General features: G+C 42.8%; 1 protein-coding gene across 3 annotated transcripts in view; it reads right to left on the bottom strand.

Moving 5' to 3' along the window:
- Positions 1 to 13,035, bottom strand: part of HSPA4L (heat shock protein family A (Hsp70) member 4 like) — a gene marked incomplete at both ends in the record, with an annotated part of 39,762 nt that extends 26,727 nt beyond the window's left edge. For all 3 annotated transcript variants that reach the window (XM_080697713.1, XM_080697715.1, XM_080697714.1), the window contains 2 exons: positions 4,203 to 4,260; positions 12,929 to 13,035. In XM_080697713.1, the coding sequence (XP_080553839.1) occupies positions 4,203 to 4,260; positions 12,929 to 13,035 (165 nt within the window). The remainder of the gene's footprint in view (positions 1 to 4,202; positions 4,261 to 12,928) is intronic.
- Positions 13,036 to 13,430: the final 395 nt, after the last annotated feature.

The following is a 13,430-nucleotide window of genomic DNA, read 5'->3' as shown; positions in this document are numbered from 1 at the left end:
ATCTTGGTGTGTCTCTGCGAAACTTTTTCTTACATATTATGTTGTCCAGAGTTCCTGAGCATGTGGGGCAGGAAAAGTCTACTTTTGGGGAGATTTCTTCAAAAATTCTGTCTGTTTCTCCTGAATACTGGCGGTGGCCACCACTGCCTTCGTGGTCTCTCCTAGAGTATGTTGTTGTTAAGTATTCCTATGCATGTGTGGCAAGAGCAGTCTGCCTTCTAATCTCTTCTGGGATATCACTCCAAGAATCACTTTTCTTGCAGTGGCGGGGCCCCACTGCCGTCTTGCCTCTAATTCTGCCATTTTTCACTCTCTCTCCTATATTTCAGATAGGAAGTCATGACTAGAAATGTTTCTGTGTTGTCCCGATCAGCTATTAAATCAAAATCTGTTATCCAGGGTTTCTCAGAGGGATGCACGTCCTATTCAGCTGCTGCCAACCTACATGGCTCTGGCTGTGGTCGTGGCTGCAGCCGCTGCTGGCGCCATCTTCCTCCCTCTTAAATATTCTTTTTTGGTGGCACTGGGGATGGAACCCTTCTACCTCTGGGCTACATTCCCAGGCCTATTTTATATTTTATTTGGAAAAAGGGTCTCTTAAGCCAGCGAGGCTGGCTTCAAACCTGTTCGATCTTCCTGTCTCCACCTCCTGAGCATGGAAATTATAAGCGTGCGCCACCATACCTGGCTCAATATTTTTTAATAAAAGAAAATAGTATGTGTCTTTTGCAGGAGCTGGGGGCCCAAGTACTTAGTAGCAATGTGTTTTATCTCCCTGCCAAGAGCAGAGACCCACAGCTTCCCCATGGAGAGTGGGTTCTGCTGCTTCGAGCGCACCCAGCCCCAACAACTGTGCAGAGGAGCGTGGCGGCCAGGAGTGCCCTTGGCTCCTGGGACGCACGGCGCTGGGTGACCTGATTACGTGGGGCTCCATCTGACGTGATCTGAACATTTTTCTTACATAGTATAGTTCCTGAGCACATGGGGCAGGTGCAGCCTACTTTTGGGGAGATTTCCTCAAAAGTTCAGGGTAGATTAGAATGAATCTACCTGCCTCTCCCCAATACTGGCCGCTGCTGCCATCTTGGCCCTCCTCCAGAGCATTTTTCTTACATAGTATGTTGTCCAGATTTCCTGAGCATGTGAGGCAGGAGCAGTCTTTTTTTGGGAGATTTCTCCAATAGTTCAAGGCAGGTTGGATTGGATTTATCTACCTCTCCTGAATACTGGCTGCCCCCGCCATCTAGGTCTGTCTCTTCTTTCTTATATTTTAGGTAGGAAGTCATGGCTATAAATGTCTCTATATGTTGTCCCAATCAGACATTAAACCAAAATCTGATGTCCCGAGTTTCTCAGAGGAATACATGTTCTATTTGGCCACTGCCATCTTGGCCCCTTTATTCTTTATTTTGAAAGAGGATCTCATTAAGTTGCCCAGGCTGGTCACAAACTTGCCACCATCCTGTCTCAGCCTCCTAAGTACTGGGATTACAAGCATGTACCACCACACCCAGCTTTTTTTTTTTTTTTTTTTTTTTTGTGGTACTGGGGTAGAACCCAGAGGTTTTCTATCTCTAGGGTATACTTCCTGACCTATATTTATATTTTATTTGAAAACAGGGTCTAAGTTGCTGAGAGCCTCACTAAGTAGCAGAGGCTGGCTTCGAACTTGTGTGATTCTCCTGTCTCAGCCTCCCAAGCGCTGGGATTAAAGTGTGGTGCAAGCCTGGTTTATTTTTAAGTAGGTGATTTTAGTCCAAACTATAGACTGTTACTGAGATCTCCTATCTGCCATTCTAGAGACTTTTAAAGCCAAAGAGTCTTTTTTTTTTTTTTTTTTTTTGGTATGTGTGGCACTGGGAACTGAACCCAGGGGCATTCTACTGCCACACTGTACCTCCAGCTCTATTTATTTATTTATTTTTTAAATGCTGCACTGGGAATGGAACCCAGAGGCATTGTACCTCCAAGCTAAACACCAGTGCTATTTTTTAGTCTTTATTTTGAAACAGGGTCTCAGTGAGTTGCAAAGAGCCTCACTAAGTAGTTGAGGATGGCGACGAACCACGATCCTTCTGTCTCAGCCTCCCAAATGCTAGGATTACAGGCATGACCACCATGCTGGCTATTTATTCTAAAAAAGAAACAGGGTCTCACTAAGTTGTGGAGGGCTTCACAAGTTGATGAGGCTGGCCGTGAACCTTTGATCTTCTTGTCTCAGCCTCCCAAGTACTGGGATTATAAAAGCGTGTCACCACACCCAACTTCAAATAGTCTTTGACTTTTGGTGGCGCACACTTATAATCCCAGCACTTGGGAGGCTGAGACAGAAGGATCACGGTTCGTGGACAGCCTCAACTACTTAATGAGGCCCTTTGCAACTCAGAGAGAACCTGTTTTCAAATAAAGAATAATAATAAAAAAAAAGTGCTGGGGAGCCGGGCATGGTGGTGCACGCTTGTAATCCCAGCGCTTGGGAGGCTGAGACAGGAGGATCACACAGGTTTGAAGCTAGCTTCAGATACTGAAGTGAGGCTCTCAGCAACTCAGTGAGACCTTGTTTCCAAATAAAGTATAAAGAGCCGGCGTGGTGGCACACGCTTGTAATCCCAGCATTCAGGAGGCTGAGACTGGAGGATTGTGGTTCGCGGACAGCCTCAGCTACTTAGTGAGGCCCTCTTGCCACTCAGTGAGACCCGGTTTCAAAATAAAGAATAAAAAATAGGGTAAGGGGTGTAGCTCAGAGACTGAATGCCCCTGGGTTCCATCCCCAGACCCCTCCCCACACACAAAAAAAGTATAAAATAGGTCTGGGAGTATAGCCCGGAGGTAGAAAAAGCCCCTAGGTTCCACCCCCAGTTACCACCAAAAAAAAAAAAAAAAAAAAAAGAAGAAGAAGAAATGTAGACCCCAGTTATTTATATATAAAAAATAAAATATAGTAATCATTAATAGTTTTTGGTTCAGAGAAGGTAACAAAGTAAAAAAATTTTTTTTCAGAAGCCTATAAATATATTTAAGCAGATGCCATGAAATGTAGTGGTATGCTATATGGGGTTACCCTGGAACTAATTCCTCCATTTTTCCCACCTTCTTTTACAAAGACATTTCTTACTACTCATTGAACTGTGTTTTTATTATTATTATTACTATTTATTATTATTATTATTTTTTTGTTTGTTTGTTTGTTTGTTTTTGGTGGTACTGGGGATGGAACCCAGGAGCAATCTACCTCCAAGATACACCCAGCCCTACTTTTTATTCTTGGGTCTTACTGAGCTATAAAGGGCCTCACTAAAGAGCTGGGGCTATCTGCAAACCACGATCCTCCTGTCTCAGCCTCCCAAATGCTGGGATTACAAGTGAATGCTACCACACTGGGCTTTGAAGTATGTTTTAGATAGACTATCCCTGTATAGAGTGTTACTATACAAGGAAAAACTAGTGTTGCATGGTAGCACACCCAAACTTCAAAACTAAAGACTTCTAGTGCCGGGCATGGTGGCGCACGCTTGTAATCCCCGCGCTTGAGAGGCAGAGACAGGAGGATCGCGCAGGTTCGAAGCCAGCCGCAATGGCTTTAAGAGACCCTGTTTCCAAATAAAAATATAAAATAGGTCTGGGAGTGTAGCTCAGAGGTAGAAGGGCTTCCAGGAACCCCAGTACCACCAAAACCAAAACAAAACAAAACAAAACAACAACAAAACAAAACAAAAAACCCTTAAGACTTCAAAAATAAAATTCAAGAAATACTATTCAACTCAAAGCAATCTATACAAAGACCTTAGGATATGTCACATTTGTAACCCCTTCCCCCTTTTGTGGTACCAGGATTGAACCCAGGGGCATTCTACTTTCACGCTATACCCCCCAGCCCTATGTCTTATTCTTGACTTTTGAAAGAGGGTCTCACTAAATTGTGGAGGGCCTCACTAAGTAGTTGAGGCTGGCCTCAAACCTGTGATCCTCCTGTCTCAACCTCCCAAGTACTGGGATTACAAGCATGTGCTACCATGCCTGGCTCTTTTCTTTATTTTGAAATTTATTCACTAAATTATGGTGCACTGGCCTTGAACCTGTAACCCTCCTGTCTTGGTCTAACAAGTAAAGGGATCAGGATTACAGGTATGCACCACCACACCCAGCTACATTTGCAACTCTTAATTTTATTAAAAGCCAAAACATTCACATTAACAATGTACCTGACTCTTAGCTGCATTTCCAATGGCTCGAGTTCTTGTTCCCAAAGATATACAGGCCCTAAATAGAGAAAAAAACAAAGTTTGTTTCCATGGTATTTTTATACTAATGTGTCATTATTTTCATTCTCTTTATACAGCACTAAACCTTAAAGGCTAAACTCATAAATTATTTTAGAAGCAGATAACCTAAACCAAAAATTTAATAATTAAAAACTTTCCTAAATAATGGAACAGTGGTCACAATGAATGCTAGAATTTTTAAAAAGGTCCTAATAACTGGCAATACTACTATTTTTCCTTCCAATTTTTTTTCAAATTCTATCGTCCTATCACTATTAAAAAATCAGCTATATTCAGTAAGGCAAGGCTGATGGTACTCGGATCCTGCCACGCGATCGCTGAGTAACTCGGGAAGTACATAACCTTTATCTGTTTCTGCTTCCCAGATGGGAGGCGATGATGCTGACACCTATTACAGGGTTTAGTGAGGATTAGGAGAGAGAAGACAGGTAAATACTTTTAACAAAATCTGGTACATAATAAACACTGCACAAATGAACTGCATCTAATTACTTACTGCATTTTCAGTGTAACAAAATTAAATATAACACTTTCATCAAAATACCATTTCACATTATGATTTAAGAAAATGTTCCATGATTTCAGTTATAACTACAGGAAACTATTAAATCAACAAATGTTTACGGGCACTGTGTGTATACAAGCCATAATTCCTGTCCTTATAGAACTGATGTCTACTGAAAAAAATCAATAGATGGAATGTAGAGGATTAAGAACAACATTAACACAAGGACAAATAATTCCTTTTATAAAACAAGAGGAGGCAACCATAAATTAATACTTGGAAGGAGATGAAGCATTTGTTAGGTGTTTTGTGGAAAATAATATTCCTGGCATACAGTGTTACTACGGTTTGGATAGGACGTGTACCCCAACCTTACGTACTACAAACCTGGTCCCCGACATGAAGATACTGAAGGGAAGGAACTTTTAAACGGTGGTGCATAGAGGGATTAAATCCCACGGGCACCACCCTCAGCGAGGATTAGTGCCCACTTCACAGCAGTAGTTAGGTTTCCCGTGACTGGATTAGTTCTTTTACTTGGGAGGAAATACTGAAGAGCTGGGTGTGGTGGCGCATGCTTGTAATCCCAGCATTTGGGAGGCTGAGACAGGAGGATCATGGTTCGTGGACAGCCTCAGCTACTTAGTGAGGCCCTTGGCCTGAAACAGTGAAACCCTGTTTCAAAATAAAGAATAAAAAATAGGGCTGGGGGTGTAGCTAGGAGGTAGAATGCCCCTTGGTCTATCCCTAGTATCTCTAAAAACAAAACAAAAAAAATACAGAAAGAGGGCTCAATAAGTTACTGAAAAGCATGGCCTGGACACTTGTGACTACATCCTCATAGCTTGCACTCCGATTCAGTTCTCTGCTCAATTAAAGATACTACCTCTAAAAACCTTACATGAACATTCTTGCTCCTCCACAATATATTTCAAATCGTTCATCCAATTTTATCACCACTAACACACACCATCATACATCCTGTATCTTCGTGTCACAACATAAATTTTACGAAGGTAGGAGAGCATATACCCACTGCTTTGATCTGTGGTATCTAATATGCCAGTAAATTTAAATGAACTAAAATTAAAAATTTAGCTCCTCAGATCTAGTCACATTTCAGTGCTTATGTAGCCACATGTAGCTAGTGGATATACAGAGAAAATATATGCAAAACAGATATACAGATAACAAAGTTCTACTGGATAGTGTTGATCGAGAGCATTGGTCCTTACTAAATGTAGCACCTAAGAATAATGCTTATTTGGAGACTAGGAAGACTATAACTTGGATTTTTTCATAGGACAGTTTGGTAAAATAATATCAAGGGCAGATTATGTATAGCCTCACAGGCCAGATTATAAATTTGAAATTCAGTAGGTAATGGGAATTAATTAAAAATTCTGAATAGGAGAGAAAACACTTTATGCTGGTATATAATACCAAAACAGAGAGGTAAGAATCTGGAGGAATGCTTTTCAAGGGCTGAACAAACTGCTATTATGCTGGGGATCACTAGATTTTCAAGGAGGTCAAATAGTTAAAAATGTTCATCTAAGCTGGGCAGGATGGCACACACCTGTAATCCTAGTACTTGGAAGACATAGACAGGAGGGTCACAGGTTCAAGAACAGCCTCAGCAACTTAGCAAGACTCCCAAGCAAGCTTGTGAGACCTTGTTTCCAAAAAAAAAAAAAAAAAAAAAATAAGGTGTGGTATGGCTGGAGGTAAAATATCCCTTGGTTCAACCCTCAGTTGTACACACGGGCACACATAGATTCATTTAGTAGACTTAATATTAGCTGAAAATTTACTACTATTAGTGTTTGTTGAATATTACCTTGCACTGTTAGTTGCTAGAAATAACAATGGTGAGGGGAAAAAAAGACAGACATGGTTTTGGCTCTCTTGAATCTTAACAATGCTATTCTCACACAAATCAAAGTAAACCAGGTACAACAGACTGGGGATATGAGCAATAATAGTAGGGGTTGATCTAGAAGGACAGAAAAGGCTTACCCAAGGAAATGATTAAATTTGATGGGAGAGTAAACATACCACAGAAGTGGCAGAGTTTGTTAAAGACCATCCGACTACAGTGTGAGCCGAGTGGAGGGCAAGAAGTTACTAGGAATCTGTATAAAGATGGTGACAGCTGAAGCAAAAGAAAGAATTGAGACACATTTAGGAGATAAAAAAATCGCCACCAGCACCTGTGAGTATTCAGCACATAAAATGTGGCTAGTCTGAACTGAGATATGCTTATTGTAAGTAAAAATATACCCTATATTTTGAAGACTTCATGTTTAAAAAGCAAATTTTATTTAGAAAATACTGATAGCCAGGTGTGGTGGCACACAAAAAGTAATCTTAGTACTTAGGAAGCTTAGACAGAATTGCAGGTTCATGGCCAGCCCTCAGCAACCTTGTGATACCCTTTACAACTTAGTGAGACCCTGTTTCAAAGTAAAAGTAAAAAATAGGGCTGGGGTGTAGCTCAGAGGTAGAATGCCTCTGGGAGTTCAATCCCTAGTACCACAAAGAAAAAAAAAATTGATTATATTGTGAAATAAGATATCAGATATATGGTTTTATTTTTTTTTTTAATGTGGCTACTGAAACACCAAAAAAAAAAAAAAAAACACGTATGTGGCTCATCTATTTTTAAAGACAGTGCTGAATTAGATCAGGAGGAAGAGGCAAGTGACACAAATAATGTGCAGGTTTCCAGTTTGCACACAGGCTAGATGTTGGAGCTATCCAATGACAGAGAAAATATAAAAGGGGCAGGTTTAGGGAAGGACAATCACATGCTCTTGTGGACATGCTGAGTTAGAGATACCTTGGAAATATCCATGCAGATACATATTCAGAACTAAATATTAAAAGTGAGGTGGTCAGATGCAAGAGAAAATGGAAGTTACTGTTCTTTGATGGAGATCTGGTGACAAATAGTAAAATAAGGATACTGCAGGAACTACCAGGCCTGATGATATCTTCACAACTCCTGCAAGTAATTCCTTGATTCAACATATTCTTTGACAAAGTACAAATATCTATGTTCAACAGGGTAATATGTGTGGATGGCTGGCATTCCATCCTAAAACTCACCATTCAGAGGAAATATGGATTTGCCATCTTTCAGGTACCTTAATATCTGTCTTGTTCCTAACTCCATTATTTAGTCCCACTTCCAAATACTTCTAATTGGATTACAGATGTGTGCCTTCACTCCCGATTTTCAGAAAATCTTTTCCTTAAGTTGAATCTCAAGAGTTTAATTTGTTAGAACAGTTTATCTAAATCAGATTCATATTCAACTACCATTTATTAATTGCTAGGTTCTTTGAAATATGCTTCACACTGTAGTCAAAAGTTATCACTATCAGATATTCTCTCAAGTAAAAGGCAGACAACTTTTACTAAAGAAAAAAGAAAAATACAAATGTAACTGGGTTTGGAAATGCCTAGTTCCAAACTACTTCCTCCAATTTTCTTTCAAGAAGATTCTAAAAAGCCAGGCATGGAGGCGCACGCTTGTAATCCCCATGCTTGGGAGGCTGAGCAGGAGGATCTGGGTTCTCAGCCAGCCTCAGCTACTGAGTGAGGCCCTCTGCAACTCAGTGAGACCCTGTTTCAAAATAAAGAATCAAATACTGGGCTGGGGGTGTAGCTAAAGGTAGAATGCCCCTGGGTTCCATCCACAGTATGGCAAACAAAAACACAAATAAAAAAACAAAAAAGCAAAACACTTCATACCTAAAAACATGGGGGTTTATAATGTTGCTACCTCTTAACTATCCAATGTTCCTACTTCTGTGGAAGTCCCAGATCTCAGGAACTGCCACAAAGTTCTGTTTGGACCTCAACATGTCCTTTGTCTGTTTTAGTAGGAAATGGGCATAAAAATCAAATGACAGGATGTTATCCTAAAAAAGCATCTGTATGTTTACTTTAACATTTAAGATTAATTTTTTAGACCTCTTAGCAAGCTTCTATTTTTCCAAGCATTGACTAGGTGGGAGAAAATACATACTGCTGGCAGACTAGGGCATCTGTCACCCAGGAGTCAGCTGTCTTTATGTCCGTTGGCTACCTTCTTCTCTTTCTAAATTGGGGTCCAAAATCTCTCAATTTTATCACTTAGCCCTGTTTTTTTTTAAAATTTCACTTTCACTTATCAGTTCAAGAAGATCAGTTTTTTCTTTACAATACTTCATTGAATTAATACTAAGATCAGCTGCATTAATGATGATATGAGAGGGCAACCAAGAGTTTTAAACCAAGGGGTCAAGAATTCTCAACCTTGGCATTACAAACATTTTGAAAAGGGCCAGATAATTACTTATTAGGAGTGAGGTTATACTATGTACTACAGGATTTTAGAAATATCTCTGACTTCTACCCACTAGATGCCAGTGGTACCCCTTCCTCACCACTCCTAGTTGTGATGGCCAAAAATATCTTCAGATGTAGAAAATTGTCCCTTAGGGGGCAATTTTTTTTTTAAGGTACTGAAGGTGGAACCTAGAGGCTTTTACCTCCGGGCTATACTCCCAGACCTATTTTCTATTTTATTTGGAAACAGGGTCTCACTAGGTTGCTGAGAGCCTCACTAAGTAGCTGAGACTGGCTTTGAACCTGTACGATCCTTCTGTCTCAGCCTCCCAAGTGCAGGGATTATAAGGGTGCACCATCATGCCCAGCTTGTGCTTCTAGTTTTGAACCACTGCCTTAAGAGCATTTCCCCCCCACCCCCACTACTGAGGATTGAAGCCAGGGACATTCTACTGCTGAGCTACATCCCAGCCTTATTTTTTATTCTTTATTTTGAAAAAGGGGCTCACTAAGTAGCTGACACTGGCCCGTTTCAGCCTCCCAAGCTCCCAAGTACTCGGAATATAGGAATACAAACATGGGCCAACACATGGCCTTAAAGCATTTTTGAAATAGCATTTTTTTTTTTTTTTTTGGTGGTAATGGGGATATAGAAATCAGGGGCCTTCTACCTCCAGGACACACCCCAGGCCTATTTTATTTATTTAAAAACAAGGTCTCCCCAAGTTGCTGATAGCCTCACTAAGTTGCCAAGGCTGGCTCAAACCTGCCCTCCTCCAGTCTCAGCTTCCTAAGTACTAGCCTGTGTGCCACCACGCCCGGCTGAAATAGTATTCAATGAAATGTAATTCCTTAGATGTTCAAATAAGCTTGGGAAAACAACTTTCTTTTTCCTTTTGCAGTACTGGGAATTGAACCTAGAGGCATTCTACCTCCATGCTACACCCTCAGCCCTATTTTTTATTCTTTATTTTGAAACAAGGTCTAAGTTGCAGAGGGCCTAAGTAGCTGAGGCTGGCTGTGTCCCTGAGACCCTCCTGTCTTAGCCTCCCAAGTACTAGGATTACAAGTGTGCACCACCACACCCAGCTTAGAAAACATTCTTTTCTTAAAAAGTTTCAGTGCTTACTGATACATTAAGGAATCTGAGAAGTTCTGGAGTGTAGAAGACATCTAAATATTGTTTCTTAGTAAATTAAGTATTTTTAAAATAATTTATTAGATAGGCATGGTGGCACATGTCTGTTATACCTCTGGGCTACACTCACAGCTCTATTTTATTTTTAAATTTGTAGCAGCGTCTCCCTAAGTTGCAGAAGGCCTTACCAAGTTGCTGAGGCTGGCCATAAACCTGTGATCCTCCTGTCTCAGCCTCGCTAGTACTGGGATTGCAAGTGAGTGCCACCACACCTAGCTCCTCTTCAGTTATGCAGAAGGAAAGACTATTACACAGTTATAGACTGTCACTCCAAAGACCCATGAGTTGAAATCTTAGTTGTCAAACTGTGGCCCTTCTGGAGGTGGTGGAACCTTTGCGAAGTGGGACCTATTGTTAAGGAAGTTGGGTCACTTGGGGACTTGTTCCTGAAGGGGACTCCTGGACCCTCGCCCCTTCCATTTCAGTTTCCTGGCCACCATCATGTGAGAAGCTTCTTCTCCTACATGCTCACACTATATCCCCAAAGGCGAGAAGCAACAGAATATGCAACCATGAACTGCCACCTCCAGAGCAGTGAGCCAAACGAACCTTTTTTCCTTAAAAAGTTGACTCAGGCTACTTTGTTAACAGCAATGGAAAGTTAACACAAATATACCCCAACTTAATAGAAGGTGAATCTGAAGAATAAAGTTGTATTACTTGCTCTTAATTGTAAGCCAAAACTTAATTCTCTTTTTCATTATTTGTCCTTGGTTTATATGAGATTCTCCTATGTATATATAGTCAAATATGTTAACAAATATGAAAAATTGTGACAGCAACTAAACTGAAGTTACTTCCTCTTTCCACAGGCTCCTTTTATAAAAAAAAAAAACCTGCATCTTAAAAAATAATTGTCACACGCCTGACGTGGGGCGCACGCTTATAATCCCCGCGCTTGGGCGGCGGAGACAGGAGGATCGCGCAGGTTTGAAGCCAGCCGCGTGCGCTGGCTTAAGAGACCCTGTTTCCAAATAAAATAGTGTAAAAGTAGGTCTGGGAGTGTAGCCCGGAGGTAGAAGGGTTTCCAGGAATCCCAGTAACACACACACACACACACACACACACACACACACACACACACACACGTCATAAACTAAGCGCCACTGCCTAGTTTATCCCAGTATCTCAAGTACTGGGGTTACTTGAGAGGCTGAGACAACATGGCTGTGGGAGTGTGTAGCTTGGAGGTAGACTGTTCCTGGGTTCACTCCCCAGTACCCCTCTCCTTTCCCCCAGAACATAATACCTTGATGTCAACATCTAGAATATATCGTATTCTAGATATATATGTCATATCATATAGATGTCAATATCAAGAATAGCTTTTTTGGGGGGCAAAGCTAGTTTATGTTATTAAATACATAGTAGTTCCTCCTGACCAGGGGGCCCGGAAAAACTATCTTCCTTCAGTAATTTAAGTCCCGCTAAGTAGACAGTGCAAGAGTATCACATCAAAGGATTGTGAGGTATTTTTGTTCAGCATCAACAGAAGTGTACACCTTACATGAATGATAGTGTACAGCTATGGAGAAAACAGAGCTGCTGATGCAAGCTAAATGAGAACATGATCTTTCACCTCAGAAACTTTCTACTTGGGAATAGGTTCATTCAAATCTAATAGATTCTTGGCTTTTTTACACATAAATCAGAAATATCACTTTAAATCTTAGCCACATAGAGAATTAGCTAATAGTAATGAAACTTCTCAGTCTAAAGTCTAATTTTAAAGAACTCTTTCTATAAGTCTGACCAAACACTTTCAAGACTCATTCCTGAAGAGATTTCTGAGCCTGGAAACGCGGCATCAGAATTTCAATTCTGGTTTCTGAAATTGTGGAGTAAGTCTTTCTACAGATGAAGCCCACATTACTTCTATTCTGCTGAGAGAGTAAATTTCCTGGTCCTTTTTGGGAGAAAGCCGTAATTGTTGTGGCTTAAAACAAAAATTTTGTAGAGATGAATCATAATTCACAATGACTGCTTTGGCCTCTTACTGTGCATTACAGTCGGAAAGAAAAGAATACCAAAGACTTCAAACAGTACTCTAAGGATTACCCGACCTATGCCCATGTTTACGATATAAGCATCCAAAATTTCCACAAAAGATGTGGGTAAAGCTAGAAAAATACCCTTTCTAGAATGTTTTTGGAAAGACACCAGCACGCCGCATCAAATACGGCCTTCTCCCAACACACTGCCGCATTTTAAACCTATTCACAGAATTATGGAGATTTAGGCACTCAAAGATCATCTTAGCCCTGATCACGTTTAAGGTTAGCCGATATAAAGCATTATGTTTTGGGCCCTTCGGAAAGGTCAAATTATTTACCTTTCCATAAAAAGCAATACCTGAGCAGAATACTCCTCCCCAAACTGCGAGCAGGCGCCTACAGGGAGACGCCGGCCTCTCCTACCCGGGGTCACTTGTCTCCTGGCCAACAAACCTCCCCGGCTTGACCAGCAAGCCCGGGCGCCGTGGCCTGGGTGCCGGGCGGCCGCCGCAGGCCCCGCGGACGGCCCCGCCGAGCTCGGGCGTCCTCCCGCGGCCCTGGGGCAGAGGGAAAGAAAGGCGCGGCCGGCGGCCGGCGGCGCGGCACTCACGGGGTGCACCTGTCGCTGTACTCGTTGGCGATGGTCTCGATGCCGCCGCTCCGCGCCACGGCGACGTAGCAGTTGAGGAAGCCCAGGTCGATGCCGACCACCGACATGCCGGCGCGCACCGGGCGGGGGGCGGGCCCGCGACTCCTGCGGGGAAGGCAGAGGGCCGCCGTGAGAGCCGGCCGCGACCGAGGGAGAGCCGCCGCCGCCGCCGCCGCCGCCGCCGCCCGCGGTCCCAGCCAACGGCGGTTACGGCCGCGCCTGCGCACTGCGCCGCCGCCCGCCGCGCGCTCGGCCGCTCCCGGCGGCGCTCGGCCACTTCCGGCGGCGCTCGGCCGCTCCCGGCGGCGCTCGGCCACTTCCGGCGGCGCTCGGCCGCTCCCGGCGGCGCTCGGCCACTTCCGGCGGCGCTCGGCCACTTCCGGCGGCGCTCGGCTGCTCCCTTCGGCGCTCGGAGAACGGCCGCTGCGGCGCCGCGCCTTCCAGAAGGATCTGGAAAGCGCCG

This window comes from Muscardinus avellanarius, assembly GCF_963383645.1.
Source record: "Muscardinus avellanarius genome assembly, chromosome: 6".
NCBI lineage: Eukaryota > Metazoa > Chordata > Mammalia > Rodentia > Gliridae > Muscardinus > Muscardinus avellanarius.
This window is presented reverse-complemented; position numbering and strand designations above follow the sequence as displayed.